At 38.7% G+C, this 17,057-nt stretch overlaps 1 protein-coding gene across 10 annotated transcripts in view; it reads left to right on the top strand.

Annotated features, from left to right (window-relative positions):
* Positions 1–17,057, top strand: part of CCDC148 (coiled-coil domain containing 148) — a 290,253-nt gene that overhangs the window by 90,751 nt on the left and 182,445 nt on the right. For 4 of the 10 annotated variants that reach the window (XM_073019711.1, XM_073019706.1, XM_007965044.3 and 1 more), the window contains exons 2-3: positions 3,650–3,712; positions 11,501–11,622. The exons of 4 other annotated variants lie outside the window; for them this stretch is intronic. In XM_073019711.1, the coding sequence (XP_072875812.1) occupies positions 3,650–3,712; positions 11,501–11,622 (185 nt within the window). Of the gene's footprint in view, positions 1–3,649; positions 3,713–11,500; positions 11,623–17,057 lie in introns of those variants that run through there. 2 more of the 10 variants (XM_073019708.1, XM_073019712.1) reach the window with 2 other exon arrangements.

Raw genomic sequence — 17,057 nt, 5'->3', positions numbered from 1 at the left:
TTATTAGTCTTGCTAGTGGTCTATCAATTTTGTTGATCTTTTCAAAAAACCAACTCCTGGATTCATTGAGTATTTGGAGGAGTTTTTTGTGTTTCTCTATCTCCTTCAGTTCTCCTCTGATCTTAGTTATTTCTTGCCTTCTGCTAGCTTTTGAATGTGTTTGCTCTTGTTTCTCTAGTTCTTTTAATTGTGATGTTAGGGCATCGATTTTAGATCTTTCTTGCCTTCTCTTGTGGGTATTTAGTGCTATAAATTTCCCTCTACACACTGCTTTAAATGTGTCCCAGAGATTCTGGTATGTTGTGTCTTTGTTCTCATTGGTTTCAAAGAACATCTTTATTTCTGCCTTCATTTTGTTATATACCCAGTAGTCATTCAGGAGCAGGTTGTTCAGTTTCCATGTAGTCTAGCGGTTTTGATTGAGTTTCTTAGTCCTGAGTTCTAGTTTGATTGCACTGTGGTCTGAGAGACAGTTTGTTATGATTTCTGTTCTTTTACATTTGCTGAGGAGTGCTTTACTTCCAACTATGTGGTCAATTTTGGAATAAGTGCAATGTGGTGCTAAGAAAGATGTATATTCTGTTGATTTGGGGTGGAGAGTTCTGTAGATGTCTATTAGGTCCGCTTGGTGTGGAGTTGAATTCACTTCCTGGATATCCTTGTTAACTTTCTGTCTCGTTGATCTGTCTAATGTTGACAGTGGGGTGTTGAAGTCTCCCATTATTATTGTATGGGAGTCTAAGTCTCTTTGTAAGTCTCTAAGGACTTGCTTTATGAATCTGGGTGCTCCTGTATTGAGTGCATATATATTTAGTGTAGTTAGCTCTTCTTGTTGAATCGATCCCTTTCCCATTATGTAATGGCCTTCTTTGTCTCTTTTGATCTTTGATGGTTTAAAGTCTGTTTTATCAGAGAGTAGGATTGCAACCCCTGCTTTTTTTTTTTGTTCTCCATTTGCTTGGTAAATCTTCCTCCATCCCTTTATTTTGAGCCTATGTGTGTCTCTGCATGTGAGATGGGTCTCCTGAATACAGCAAACTGATGGGTTGACTCTTTATCCAATTTGCCAGTCTGTGTCTTTTAATTAGACCATTTAGTCCACTTACATTTAAGGTTAATATTGTTATGTGTGAACTTGATCCTGTCATTGTGTTATTAGGTGGTTATTTTGCTCGTTAGTTGATGCGGTTTCTTCCTAGCATCGATGGTCTTTATGTTTTGGCATGTTTTTGCAATGGCTGGTACCAGTTGTTCCTTTCCATGTTTAGTGCTTCCTTCAGGAGCTCTTGTAGGGCAGGCCTGGTAGTGACAAAATCTCTAAGAATTTGCTTGTCTGGAAAGGATTTTATTTCTCCTTCACTTATGAAAGTTACTTTGGCTGGATATGAAATTCTGGGTTGAAAATTCTTTTCTTTAAGAATGTTGAATATTGGCCCCCACTCTCTTCTGGCTTATAGAGTTTCTGCCAAGAGATCTGCTGTTAGTCTGGTGGGCTTCCCTTTGTGGGTAACCCGACCTTTCTCTCTGGCTGCCCTTGACATTTTTTCCTTCATTTCAACTTTGGTGAATTTGACAATTATGTGTCTTGGAGTTGCTCTTTTCGAGGAGTATCTTTCTGTTGTTTGTATTTCCTGAATTTGAATGTTGGCCTGCCTGACTAGGTTGGGGAAATTCTCCTGAATAATATCCTGCAGAATGTTTTCCAACTTGGTTCCATTTTCCCTGTCACTTTCAGGCACCCCAATCATATGTAGATTTGGTCTTTTCACATAATCCCATATTTCTTGGAGGCTTTGTTCATTTCTTTTTCCTCTTTTTTCTCTAGGCTTCTCTTCTCACTTCGTTTCATTCATTTGATCTTCAATCATTGATACTCTTTCTTCCAGTTGATCGAGTCGGTTACTGAAGCTTGTGCATTTGTCATGTATTTCTTGTGTCATGGTTTTTATCCCTATCAGTTCATTTATGGCCTTCTCTGCATTGATTATTCTAGTTATCCATTTGTCCATTCTTTTTTCAATATTAATTTCTTTGTGCTGAGTACGTAGTTCCTCCTTTAACTCTGAGAAGTTTGATCGACTGAAGGCTTCTTCTCTCAGCTCTTCAAAGTCATTATCTGTCCAGCTTTGATCCATTGCTGGCGATGAGCTGTGTTACTTTGAAAGGGGAGATGTGCTGTGATTTTTTGAATTTCCAGCTTTTCTACCCTGCTTTTTCCCCATCTTTGTGGTTTTATCTGCCTTTGGTCTTTGAAGATGGTGACTTACTGATGGGGTTTTGGTGTGGGTGTCCTTTCTGTTAGTTTTCCTTCTAACAGTCAGGACCCTCAGCTGTAGGTCTGTTGGAGACTGCTTGAGGTCCACTCCAGACCCTGTTTGCCTGGTATCAGCAGTGGAGGCTGCAGAAGATAGAATATTGCTGAACAGCAAGAGTTGCTGTCTGATTCTTGCTCTGAAAGCTTCGTCTTAGGGGTGTACCCTGCCGTGTGAGGTGTGAGGTGTCGGTCTGCACCTAGTGGGGGATGTCTCCCAGTTAGGCTACTCAGGGGTCAGGGACCCACTTGAGCAGGCAGTCTGTCCGTTCTCAGATCTCAACCTCCATGCTGGGAGATCCACTGCTGTTTTCAAAGCTGCCAGACAGGGTCACTTATATCTGCAGAGGTTTCTGCTGCTTTTTGTTTAGCTATGCCCTGTCCCCACAGGTGGAGTCTACAGAGTCAGGCAGGCCTCCTTGAGCTGCGGTGGGCTCCACCCAGTTCGTGCTTCCTGGCAGCTTTGTTTACCTACTTAAGCCTCAGCAATGGCGGGTGCCCATCCCCCGGCCTCGCTGCCACCTTGCAGTTAGATCTCAGACTGCTGTGCTAGCAATGAGGGAGGCTCTGTGGGTGTGGGACCCTCTGGGCCAGGTGTGGGATATAATCTCCTGGTGTGCCGTTTGCTGAGACCCTTGGTAAAGTGCAGTATTAGGGTGGGAGTTACCCAATTTTCCAGGTGTTATATGTCTCAGTGTCCCTTGGCTAGGAAAAGGGATTCCCTTCCCCCTTGCACTTCCAGGTGAGGCAATGCCTCGCCCTGCTTCAGCTCTTGCTGGTCGGGCTGCAGCAGCTGACCAGCACCGATTGTCCAGCACTCCCCATTGAGATGAACCTGGTACCTCAGTTGAAAATGCAGAAATCACCCGTCTTCTGTGTCGCTTGCGCTGGGAACTGGAGGCTGGAGCTGTTCCTATTTGGCCATCTTGCTCCGCATCCCTGCATCTCTATATCTATCAAAAGTGCCATAATACTTGTAATAGAAGTAGTGAATAATTTATTCTTCAATTTAGGTAATTTCTTTCCTCCTAGGAACACAAAATAAAACACATAACAACTTTCTAATAACAAAATTTTTATCAGTCACTGGAACAATCCAGCAGGGGAGGATTAAGAGGGAAAAAAATAGGAAAGAGTGAACCAAGAACAAGAAAGGTACGGAAAAACACTAATGGAGGGAGGCTTCTAGGGGTAAGAAAAGCAAATTTTAATAAAATAAAAAACATTATGGCACCCAGTCCTGGGTCTTACTTTTAAAAATACTTCAAGTAACACAGCTTTAAAAACATTTATAAAATAATATTATGAAATTTTAGTTCTCTCTTGTTTCCTTAACAGATATGGAAAAAATGAATCAAAGAGACCAACCATTCATGACAATTCAGAGAAATGATAGCTCAGGTATTTTTCCTACTTCCAACTCTGTTTTATTGTTTGCACTGGATTATGTACTTTTGAAATGATATACAATTGGAATGTTGATTTTTCAAAAATTTAATAATGGAAAGCTTACTTTCTGGTTACATTGAATGACTGGCCAGTTCCTTACAATGGGTTTGTTTTAATCCTCAACAGTGGTTAGGATACCCTTGCTGCCTTCACCTTCTTCTTCTCCTTCTCCTTCTCCTTCTCCTTCTCCTTCTCCTCCTCCTCCTTCTCCTCCTCCTCCTCCTCCTTCTTCTTCCTCTTCCTCCTCCTCTTCCTCCTCCCCTTCTTCCTCCTCCCCCTCTTCCTCCTCCCCCTCTTCCTCCTCCTCCTCTTCCTCTTCCTCCTCTTCCTCATCCTCCTCTTCCTCTTCCTCCTTCTTCTTCCTCCTTCTTCCTCCTCCTCCTCCTCCTCTTCTTCTCCTCCTTCTTCTTTTTCTTCTTCTTCTTCTTCTTCTTCTTCTTCTTCTTCTTCTTCTTCTTCTTCTTCTTCTTCCTCCTCCTCCTCCTCCTCCTCCTCCTCCTCTTCCTCCTCCTCCTCCTCCTCCTCCTTTAACTTCTGGGGAACATGTACAGAACGTGCAGGTTTGTTACATAGGTATACATATGCCATGGTGGTTTGCTGCGCCCAGCAACCCATCCTCTACATTAGGTATATCTCCTAATGCTATCCCTCCCCTAGGCCCCCACCCCCCAACAGGCCCCGGTGTGTGATGTTCCCCTCCCTGTGTCCATGTGTTCTTATTGTTCAACTACCACTTATGAATGAGAACATGTAGTGTTTGGTTTGCTGTTCTTATGTTAGTTTGCTGAGAGTGATGGTTTCTAGCTTCATCCATATCCCTGCAAAGGACATGAACTCATCCTTTTTTATGGCTGCTTAGCATTCCATGGTGTATATGTGGCACATTTTCTTCAACCAGTCTATCATTGATGAGAATTTGGGTTGGTTTCAAGTCTTTGCTATTGTGAACAGTGCCGCAATAAACATACTTGTGCATGTGTCTTTATAATAGAATGATTTATAATCCTCTAGGTATATACCCAGTAATGGGGTTGCTGAATCAAATGGTATTTCTGGTTCTAGATCCTTGAGGAATCACCACACTGTCTTCCACAATGTTTGAACTAATTTACAGTCCCACTAACAGTGTAAACGTGTTCCTATTTCTCCACATCTTCTCCAGCATGTGTTGTTTCCTGACTTTTTAATGATCACTATTCTAACTGGCATGAGATGGTATCTCACTGTGGTTTTGATTTGTATTTCTCTAATGACCAGAGACGATGAGCTTTTTTTTTTTTTCATATGTTTGTTGGCTGCATAAATGTCTTCTTTTGAGAAATGTCTGTTCATATCCTTCACCCACTTTTTGATGGGGTTGTTTTTTTCTTGTAAATTTGTTTAAGTTCTTCATTGATTCTGGGTATTAGCCCTTTGTCACATGGATAAATTGCAAAATTTTTCTCCCATTCTGTAGGTTGCCTGTGCACTCTGATGATAGTTTCTTTTGCTATGCAGAAGCTCTATATTTTGATTAGATCCCATTTGTCAATTTTAGCTTTTGTTGCCATTGCTTTTGGTGTTGTAGTCATGAAGTCTTTGCCCATGCCTATGTCCTGAATGGTATTGCCTAGGTTTTCTTCTAGGATTGTTACGGTTTTAGGTATTATATTTAAGTCTTTAATCCATCTTGAGTTAATTTTTTTATGAAGTGTAAGGAAGAGATCCAGTTTCAGTTTTCTGCATTTGGCTAGCCAATTTTCCCAACATGATTTATTAAATAGGGAATCCTTTCCCCCATTTGCTTGTTTTTGTCAGGTTTTTCAAAGATCAGATGGCTTTAGATGTGTGGCTTTATTTCTGAGGCCTCTGTTCTGTTCTGTTGGTCTACATATCTTTTTTAGTACCAATCCCATGCTGTTTTGGATACTGTAGCCTTGTAGTATAGTTTGAAGTCAGGTAGCATGATGCCTGCAGCTTTGTTCTTCTTGCCCAGCATTGTCTTGGCTATGCGGGCTCTTTTTTGGTTCCATAATAGTTTAAAGTATTTTTTTCTGATTCTGTGAAGAAAGTAAATGGTAGCTTGATAGGGATAACATTGAATCTATAAATTACTTTGGGCAGTATGGCCATTTTCACAATATTCATTCTTCCTATCCATGAGCATGGACTATTTTTCCATTTGTTTGTGTCCTCTCTTATTTCCTTGAGTAGTGGTTTGTAGTTCTCTGTGAAGAGGTCCTTCACATCACTTGTAAGTTGTATTCCTAGGTGTTTTACTCTCTTTGTAGCAATTGTGAATGGGAGTTCACTCATGATTTTGCGCTCTATTATTGGTATATAGGAATGCCTGTGACTTTTGCACATTGATTTTGTATCCTGAGACTTTGCTGAAGTTGCTTATCAGCTTAAGGAGATTTTGGACTGAGATGATGGGGTTTTCTAAATATACAATCATGTCATCTGCAAACAGAGACAATTTAACTTCCTGTCTTCCTATTTGAATACCCTTTATTTCTTTCTCTTGCCTGACTGCCCTGGCCAGAACTTCCAATACTATGTTGAAGTGGAGTGGTGAGAGAGGGCATCCTTGTCTTGTGCCGGCTTTAAAAGGGAATGCTTCCAGTTTTTGCCCATTCAGTATGATATTGGTTGTGGGTTTATCATAAATAGCTCTAATTATTTTGAGATCTGTTCCAGCAATACCTAGTTTATGGAGAGCTTTAACATGAAGGGCTGTTGAATTTTATCAAAAGCCTTTTCTGCATCTATTGAGATAATCACGTGGTTTTTGTCGTTGGTTCTGTTTATGTGATGAATTACGTTTATTGATTTGCATTATGTTGAACCAGCCTTGCATCCCTGGAATGAAGCTGACTTGATCGTGGTGGATAAGCTTTTGACGTGCTGCTGGATTCATTTTGCCAGTATTTCATCAAGGATTTTTGCGTTGATTTTCATCAGGGATATTGGCCTGAAATTTTATTTTTTTGTTGAGTCTCTGCCAGGTTTTGGTATCAGGATGACGCTGGCCTTATAAAATGAGTTAGGGAGGATTCTCTCTTTTTTTATCGTTTAGAATAGTTTCAGAAGGAATGGTACCAGTTCCTCTTTGTACCTTTGTAGAATTCAGCTGTGAATCCATCTGGTCCTGGACTTTTTTTGGTTGGCAAGCTATTAATTACTGCCTCAATTTCAGAACTTTTCAACTTCTTCCTGGTTTCGACTTGGGAGGGTGTATGTGTCCAGGAATTTATACATTCCTTCTAGATTTTCTAGTTCATTTGCATAGAGGTATTTATAATATTCTCTGATGGTAGTTTATATTTCTGTGGGATCATTGGTGATATACCCTTTATCAATTTTTATTGTGTCTATTTGATTCTCCTCTTTTTTCTTCTTTATTAGTCTGGCTAGCGGTCTATTTTGTTAGTTTTTTCAAAAAACCAGCTCCTGCATTCATGGATTTTTTTGAAGGGTTTTTCTTGTCTCTGTCTCCTTCATTTTGCTCTGATCTTAGTTATTTCTTGTCTTCTGCTAGCTTTTGAATGTGTTTGCTCTTGCTTCTCTAGTTCTTTTCATTGTGATATTAGGGTGTCAATTTTAGATCTTCTCCATGCTTTCTCTTGTGGGCATTTAGTGAGATAAATTTCCCTCTACACACTGCTTTAAATGTGTCCCAGAGATTCTGGTACATTGTGTCTTTGTTCTCATTGGTTTCAAAGAACTTATTTATTTCTGCCTTAATTTTTTACTTACCCAGTAGTCATTCAGGAGCAGGTTGTTCAGTGTTTCCATGTAGTTGTGTAGTTTTGAGTGAATATCTTAATCCTGAGTTCTAATTTGATTGCACTGTGATCTAAGAGACTGTTATGATATCCATTCTTTTGCATTTGCTGAGGAGTGTTTTACTTCCAACTCTGTGGTCAATTTTAAAGTGAGTGTGATGTGGTGCTGAAAAGAATGTATACTCTGTTGATTTGGGGTGGAGAGTTCCGTAGCTGTCTATTAGGTCTGCTTGGTCTAGAGCTGAGTTCAAGTCCTGAATATCCTTAATTTTCTGTCTTGTCGATCTGTCTAATATTGACTGTGGGGTGTTAAAGTCTCCCATTATTATTGCGTGGGAGTCTGTCTCTTTGTAGGTCTCTAAGAACTTGCTTTATGAATCTGTATTGGGTGTATATATATGTAGGATAGTTAGCTCTTCTTGTTGCTTTGATCTCTTTAGCATTATGTAATGCCCTTCTTTGTCTCTTTTGATCTTTGTTGGTTTAAAATCTGTTATGTCAGAGACTAGGATTGCAACCCCTGCTTTTTTTTTTTGCTTTTGCTTTCCATTTGCTTGGTAAATATTCCTCCATCCCTTTATTTTGAACCTGTGTGTATCTTTGCATATGAGATGGATCTCCTGAATAGAGCACACTGTTGGGTCTTGACTCTTTATTCAGTTTGTCAGTTTGTGTTTTTAATTGGGGGCATTTAGCCCATTTACATTTAAGGTTAGTATTGTTATGTGTGAATTTGATCCTGTCATCATGATGCTAACTGGTTATTTTGTCTGTTAGTTGATGCAGTTTCTTCATAGTGCCGATGGTCTTTACAATTTGGTATGTTTTTGCAGTGGCTGGTATCGGTTGTTCCTTTCCGTATTTAGTGCTTCCTTCAGGAGCTCAATTAAGGCAGTCCTGGTGGTGACAAAATCTCTCAGCATTTGCTCGTCTGTAAAGGATTTTATTTCTCCTTCATTTATGAAGCTTAGTTTGGCCGGATATGAAATTCTGGGTTGAAAATCTTTTCTTTAAGAATGTTGAATATTGGCCCCCACTGTCTTCTGGCTTGTAGGGTTTCTGCAGAGAGATCCACTGTTAGTCTGATGGGCTTCCCTTTGTGGGTAACCGAACCTTTCTCTCTGGCTGCCCTTGACATTTTTTCCTTCATTTCGACCTTGGTGAATCTGATGATTATGTGTCTTGGGGTTGCTCTTCTGGAGGAGTATCTTTGTGTTGTTGTCTGTATTTCCTGAATTTGAATGTTGGCCTGTCTGACTTGGTTGGGGAAGTTCTCCTGGATAATATCCTGAAGAGTGTTTTCCAACTTGGTTCCATTCTCCCTGTCACTTTCAGGTACACCAATCAAACATAGGTTTGGTCTTTTCACATAGTACCATATTTCTTGGCGGCTTTGTTTGTTCCTTTTCATTCTCTTTTCTCTAATCTTATCTTCACATTTTATTTCATTAAGTTGATATTCAACCTCTGATATCCTTCCTTCTGCTTGATCCATTTAGCTATTGATACTTGTGTATGCTTCATGAAGTTCTTGTGCTGTGTTTTTCAGCTCCATCAGATCATTTATGTTCTTCTCTAAACTGGTTATTCTAGTTAGCAGTTCGACTAATTTTTTTCAAGGTTCTTAGCTTCGTTGAATTAGGTTAGAACATGCTCCTTTAGCTTGGGGGAGTTTGTTATTACAAACTTCTATCTTCTGAAACCTACTTCTGTCAATTCATCAAATTCATTTTCCATCCAGTTTTGTTCCATTGCTGGTGAGGTGTTGTGATCCTTTGGAGGGGAAGAGGCATTCTGGTTTTTGGAATTTTCAGCCTTTTGGCACTGGCTTGTCCCCACCTTCATGGATTTATCTATTTTTGGTCTTTGATGTTGGTGACCTTTGGATGGGGTTTCTTTTTTGTTAATGTTGATGCTATTCCTTTCTGTTCATTAGTTTTCCTTCTAACAGTCAGGCCCCTCTGCTGCAGGTCTGCTGGAGTTTGCTGGAGGTCCACTCCAGACCCTGTTTACCTGGGTATCACCAGTGGAGGCTGCAGAACAGCAAAGGTTGCTGCCTGTTCTTTCCTCTGGAAGCTTTGTCCCAGAGGGGCACCCGCCAGATGCCAGCTGGAGCTCTCCTGTATGAGGTGTCTGTCTGCCCCTTCTGGGAGGTGTGTCCCAGTCAGAAGACATGGGGGTCAGGGACCCAGTTGAGGAGGCAGTCTGACCCCTAGCAGAGCTCGAACACTGTGCTTGGAGATCCGCTGCAAGGAGCTGACAGGCAGGGAAGCCTAAGTTTGGTGAAGCTGCACTCACAGCCGCCCGCCCCTTCCTCCAGTTGCTCTGTCCCAGGGTGATGGGAGTTTTATCTATAAGCCCCTGACTGAGGCTGCTGCCTATTTTTCAGAGATGCCCTGCCCAGAGAGGAGGAATCTAGAGAGGTAGTCTGTCTACAGCAGCTTTGGTGAGCTGCAGAGGGCTCTGCCCAGTTGGAACTTCCCTGTGGCTTTGTTTACACTGTGAGAGGGAAATCACCTACTCAAGCCTCAGTAATGGTAGACACCCCTACCCCCACTAAGCTCAATCATTCCTGGTCAACTTCAGACTGCTATGCTGGCAGCGGGAATTTCAAGCCAGTGGTTCTCAGCTTGCTGGGCTCCATGTGGGTGGGATCCGCAGAGCTAGACCACTTAGCTCCCTGGCTTCAGCCCCCTTTCCGGGGGAGTGAATGGTTCTGTCTCACTGGCATTCCAGGCACCGCTAGGGTATGAAAAAACTCCTGCAGCTAGCTTGGTGTCTGCTGAAATGGCTGCCCAATTTTGTGCTTGAAACCCAGAGCCCTGGTGGCATAGGCATTCAAAGGAATCTCCTGGTCTGTGGGTTGCAAAGACCATGGGAAAAGCATAGTATTTGGGCTGGGGTGCACCATTCCTCATGTCACAGTCCCTCATGACTTCCCTTGGCTAGGGGAGGGAGTTCCCCAACTCCTTGTGCTTCCTGGGTGAGGTGACACCCCACTGTGCTTCGGCTTGCTGTCCGTAGGCTGCACCCACTGTCTAACCAGTCCCAGTGAGATGAGCCAGGTACCTCAGTTGGAAATGCAGAAATCACCCACCTTCTGCATCGATCTAGCTGGGCACTGCAGACTAGAGCTGTTCCTATTTGGCCATCTTGCCAGGTCTCCCTACCCTTGCTTTCTTTCACTGTGATTGGCCTGAAATCATTTGAGAGCTTTCTATAGTCATGTGATCCATGATTTACTTAATAAATCCTAATTACTTTATATGACACAGATGAATTATTCGTATAATTGAGGTGGAAGTACATGTTTTGTTTGAGTTACTCAAGTTATTGTGTATTTTATGCTACTTGAACTTAGAGTAACCCTTGCTTGTGTTTTGCTTTATCCAAATGGCTCATATCATACCAGACTAGGACATTGTATTTATTTGGATGTAGATTACTCAAACATTTTACATGATTTTAATATTTTTCAATGTATTAAACTTTTAGCTTTCAGTTTCAACCTTTTTCAAATTTAATTAAAATTATTTTGATTTTTCTAAGTTAAAAATGCATCTATGATTGAAAAATCTATTTATATAATTTGATTTATAATGATGTGATACTTAATATTCACAGTTGATGTCTATCACATTTTAAATAAAAAGAATGGGTTAACAGTCATCATACGTTGTAGCTTGGCATTATAATTTTCTAAAATCTTCAATATATGGTACTAATTTAGCTGAAAGCATTCCCTCTGTACCCTTTCAGAAGTAATGTGCAAGAAATAAAGGGGCTATATTATAATAATTTCTAGAAATAGAGGCCTCAAATATATTATCAATATTGTAATATATTATTTCTTGTGTTTGCTTAAAAATATTTAAAAATAAGATCTGAAGTCGACATGTTGCCCTAATTATATTTTGACTTCAAATAACATGATATTCTTTCTTTGTCATTTTTCTATTTTTATACCTAATAGATCATCTGGTATTGCATATGAAAAATGAGATGAGAAACACCAAGTACAAACCAGTAGACTATCAACAATTGCGTGTATTAACTGAAGCAAAGAAATTAGCTTCTGCCTCTGCAGAGCTAAAGGTTAGAAGTTATGTGTGTATGTATTTTTCTAGTTTTAGAAAATTGAATTGCTAGAAAGTATTTACAATGTAAATGTGAAAATAAATGACATTCCAAATAGTTGTTAGAAACTCCCAAATAGTAATAATAGTGAATAGCAGCTAACATTTATCGAATGCTCTCAGACACCATTATATAGTTTACATGCATTCATGCATTACCCATTTAATGTTCAGAACAACTCTTTGAGGTCTGAATTCAACTTTATTTTTTGAAAGACCATTATTTTATTAGCTTTCAACAACTTCCAACTTAATCTGAAGAATAAAAATTTTTAGTAATTACCGGATGCTGACTATTATCTGATTAAGACCCCTTCTCCAACACTATACAAATATGTCCTCAGGTGCTCTATTTTCTAGAATTCCGTTTTTGACTTAAAGATATGTTCCAAGCCAGGGTGAACCTAGGCTAGATTTGAAACGAGATTATGTGCAAGTGATTTTGCACAATATTTTAGGACCATGTATAGTTTAGGATTACTCACACAGTATGATTCTTTCTTGTGGAAATAATAGAGTTCATTGAAAACAGTATTTTCATTACTTGGCTGCAGTAAAAACAGGTTAGGTGAAGCAACTTGTTACATAATTTGCATGTTGTTTGCATTCATAATTTTCATGGTTTGTTCATTTTGCCTTTTATTGTTAATATCTTTTTTTATAGAAGGCAATTGTTATGATTTCAAAGCACATTTGATACTCTATTCTGGAGAGATTACCATATATTCATGGGCTATATCTCCTCAAACTAAGGCAACTACTTAAAAGCCAGGGCATTATTTATGGTTTATATAACTTTAAAATAAGTTAATGTCATGGGAACATTCAAAGAAATTTTGTGGTAAAGTCACTTATATTACTATTATACTAACAAAACTTTTCATATTCCTGACTTCTGTTTATTGTACACGTATATATAAACATAAACATATTGCGCATTTTATTTTTCCCATGATAAGCATAGACATGAAATCATGTACACTTTTCTCCCTAACAGTCTGTCACATAATCTTTTAAATATTTAATTGTTCAAGCCAGTACATATTTATTATGTGTCTACTATTTGCCTTGAAGATACAATTGTAAGCAAAATACAGCCCTTGCCTTTATGAAGTTTACTGTTTGCTGGGGGAGGGAGAGGAGTCAGTGTTTATCAAATAAGCCTGGAAGTAAAATTATCCAAAGTATAAACTGCAATAAAAACCATGCCGTCTGGTGTATAATAGGATTTGATCTTCACTGAGTGGTTAGAGAAGGCTTTTCTGAGGAAGGGATATTGGAATTGGGATCTCAAGGCCAATAAAGTACAAAGTTACAATGAGATAGGAAGAATCAGTTCTGGTGTTCTATTGCACAGTAGGGTGAGGATGAATAACAGTAAGGTATTGTATATTACAAAACAGAAGAGAGGCTGTTGAATATACTCCCCACAAAGAAATGATAAATGCATGCAACGATGGCCGTGCTAAATACCCTGATTTAACGTGTATTTTTATATAACATATATATGTATCAAAACATCAAATTGTGCCCATAAATATGCACAATTACAATATGTCAATTAAAAATATAATACAAAAGAATTAACTAGGTAAAAACAGGAGTGACAAGTACTCCGAAGAGAAAATGATGCACGCATTATCCCACCCCAATTTTTAGATATTTGAGATGTACCCAATTTTGTGATAATAGAAATTATGCTACTTCAAGCATAGAGACTTTTCATGTTTTAGAATCCTCTACTCTCATAGGAAAAATTCCCATGATTGGGACATCTGGATCAAAAATGTGAGTGTTTTTTCATGATTATCTCAATAGACGCAGAAAAGGCGTTTGACAAAATTCAATAGCCCTTCATGCTAAAAACGCTCAATAAATTCAGTATTGATGGAACATATCTCAAAATCATAAGAGCTATTTATGACAAACCCACAGCCAATATCATACTGAATGGGCAAAAAATGGAAAAATTCCCTTTGAAAAGTGGCACAAGACAGGGATGCCCTCTCTCACCACTCCTGTTCAACATAGTGTTGGAAGTTCTGGCTAGGGCAATCAGGCAAGAGAAAGAAATCAAGGGTATTCAGTTAGGAAAAGAAGAAGTCAAATTGTCCCTGTTTGCAGATGACATGATTGTATATTTAGAAAACCCCATTGTCTCAGCCCAAAATCTCCTTAAGCTGATAAGCAACTTCAGCAAAGTCTCAGGATACAAAATTAATGTGCAAAAATCACAAGCATTCTTATACACCAGTAACAGACAAACAGAGAGCCAAATCATGAATGAACTTCCATTCACAATTGCTTCAAAGAGAATGAAATACCTAGGAATCCAACTTACTAGGGATGTAAAGGACCTCTTCAAGGAGAACTACAAACCACTGCTCAGTGAAATGAAAGAGGACACAAACAAATGGAAGAACATACCATGCTCATGGATAGGAAGAATCAATATCGTGAAAATGGCCATACTGCCCAAGGTAATTTATAGATTCAATACCATCCCCATCAAGCTACCAATGAGTTTCTTCACAGAATTGGAAAAAACTGCTTTAAAGTGCATATGGAACCAAAAAAGAGCCCGCATCTCCAAGACAATCCGAAGTCAAAAGAACAAAGCTGGAGGCATCACGCTACCTAACTTCAAATTATACTACAAGGCTACAGTAACCAAAACAGCATGGTACTGGTACCAAAACAGAGATACAGACCAATGGAACAGAATAGAGTCCTCAGAAATAATACCACACATCTACAGCCATCTGATGTTTGACAAACCTGAGAAAAACAAGAAATGGGGAAAGGATTCCCTATTTAATAAATGGTGCTGGGAAAATTGGCTAGCCATAAGTAGAAAGCTGAAACTGGATCCTTTCCTTACTCCTTATATGAAAATTAATTCAAGATGGATTAGAGACTTAAATGTTAGACCTAATACCATAAAAACCCTAGAAGAAAACCTAGGCAATACCATTCAGGACATAGGCATAGGCAAGGACTTCATGTCTAAAACACCAAAAGCAATGACAACAAAAGCCAAAATTGACAAATGGGATCTAATTAAACTAAAGAGCTTCTGCACAGCAAAAGAAACTACCATCAGAGTGAACAGGCAACCTACAGAATGGGAGAAAATTTTTGCAATCTACTCATCAGACAAAGGGCTAATATCCAGAACCTACAAAGAACTCAAACAAATTTACAAGAAAAAAACAAACAACCCCATTGAAAAGTGGGCAAAGGATATGAACAGACAGTTCTCAAAAGAAAACATTCATACAGCCAACAGACACATGAAAAAATGCTCATCATCACTGGCCATCAGAGAAATGCAAATCGAAACCACAATGAGGTACCATCTCACACCAGTTAGAATGGCAATCATTAAAAAGTCAGGAAACAACAGGTGTTGGAGAGGATGTGGAGAAATAGGAACACTTTTACACTGTCGGTGGGATTGTAAACTAGTTCAACCATTATGGAAAACAGTATGGCGATTCCTCAAGGATCTAGAACTAGAAGTACCATATGACCCAGCCATCCCATTACTGGGTATATACCCAAAGGATTATAAATCATGCTGCTATAAAGACACATGCACACGTATGTTTATTGCAGCACTATTCACAATAGCGAAGACTTGGAATCAACCCAAATGTCCATCAGTGACAGACTGGATTAAGAAAACGTGGCACATATACACCACGGAATACTATGCAGCCATAAAAAAGGATGAGTTTGTGTCCTTTGTAGGGACATGGATGCAGCTGGAAACCATCATTCTCAGCAAACTATCACAAGATCAGAAAACCAAACACCACATGTTCTCACTCATAGGTGGGAACTGAACAATGAGATCACTTGGACTCGGGAAGGGAACATCACACACCGGGGCCTATCACGGGGAGTGGGGAGGGGGGAGGGATTGCGTTGGGAGTTATACCTGATGTAAATGACGAGTTGATGGGTGCTGATGAGTTGATGGGTGCAGCACGCTAACATGACACAGGTATACATATGTAACAAACCTGCACGTTATCCACATGTACCCTAGAACTTAAAGTATAATTTAAAAAAAAAAAAAAAAAGTGAGTGTTTTTTAGTGTTTTTGAGACCTGTTACCAAATTTCTTTCCCAAGGTATTGTTTTAATGAAGATACCAAACAAATGTATTCTCTATACCCTTGTCAGTATTGGAATAGATAAATATTCATGTATGTATATATACACACATATTTCTAATACTATCCATCCATCCATCCATTCGAGATGTACCAAAAAAGATATTTTGACTGAATGTAGAATGGTTGAGTGTTAAAATGAGTATTTTGTCAAAGTGAATTTCTCTTTGGTGATAGACTCATTATGAAAGAATCAATATATTTCAGATTAATTATTATTGTGGTCTTTATAGTTTGATATCAAGTGCAGGAACAATAATTTCTCAGCACTGTCAGTCGCTAGATTGCCACTCTGGTCACTGTATTTACATATTTGTGCGGTTAAACAGATGCTCACTTTCAACTGGCATTTTAAATAACATCAGTAACCTTTTTGTTCATAGCGGAATGTAATTCAGGAAGAAGCTTTTCTAGAAATAACTGTGTACCTGGGATTCATAGCTTGGCAAATCTCAAAAAAATCCCTTGTCTTTAACTAATGAAAACGGTTCACAGTCTGTAGCAATCATTTTGACAAGCTTTTGCTTCCATTTTCAGTCTCTGTAGATTCATGATGATAAGGAATTGTCCTTTTAAAGCATTTTGGAATGTCTGTTGTTTTGAATTTCAGTTAGTGAGAACAAAATGTGTCCTAGGTACTTCATCATTTTCTAACACTTGCTTTTTTTTCTTCATGCAGTTTTCATTTTTTATTATATCTGGATTAAGGAAAATGCATTGGGAATATTGTTGTACATTATTTTTTGGAGTCTTCCCTTCTAATTTAATTTAAAGGTGGCAAGTTGACATTTTGCTTTTAATTTATTCTTGTAAGTTGTGAACAATTGCCAAATAGGACTTTTTCTTAAAAGACTCATGGCTTAAGTGGAATTAAATAAATGGAAATTAAATACAACTCAAAGGTTTTTTTTAATGTCCTGAATGCTAAGATAAAAAACAATCCACACTAACTAGAATTATGATTATAATAGTATCTCTGTTATTCTTTCATATATTACTTGAATTAAAAATATATAGGCTCAAAAAAACATATTATTATTCTTAATGTTTCATAGCTAACACATTCTCTCTTTTGTATTAGTTATTGGCCTACTTCCCTGTTTATTTTACCATTTAAATGCACTCTTTTTTTAGACATGTAATTTACAGTTTTAATAATCATTGTTAATTATTACAGCACTTTTCTCTGGCAATATTAAATATAAACATATTT

This window comes from Chlorocebus sabaeus, chromosome 10 (genome assembly GCF_047675955.1).
Source record: "Chlorocebus sabaeus isolate Y175 chromosome 10, mChlSab1.0.hap1, whole genome shotgun sequence".
NCBI lineage: Eukaryota > Metazoa > Chordata > Mammalia > Primates > Cercopithecidae > Chlorocebus > Chlorocebus sabaeus.
Note: the sequence above shows the minus strand (reverse complement) of the source record. Positions and strands in the feature narration are given on the sequence as shown.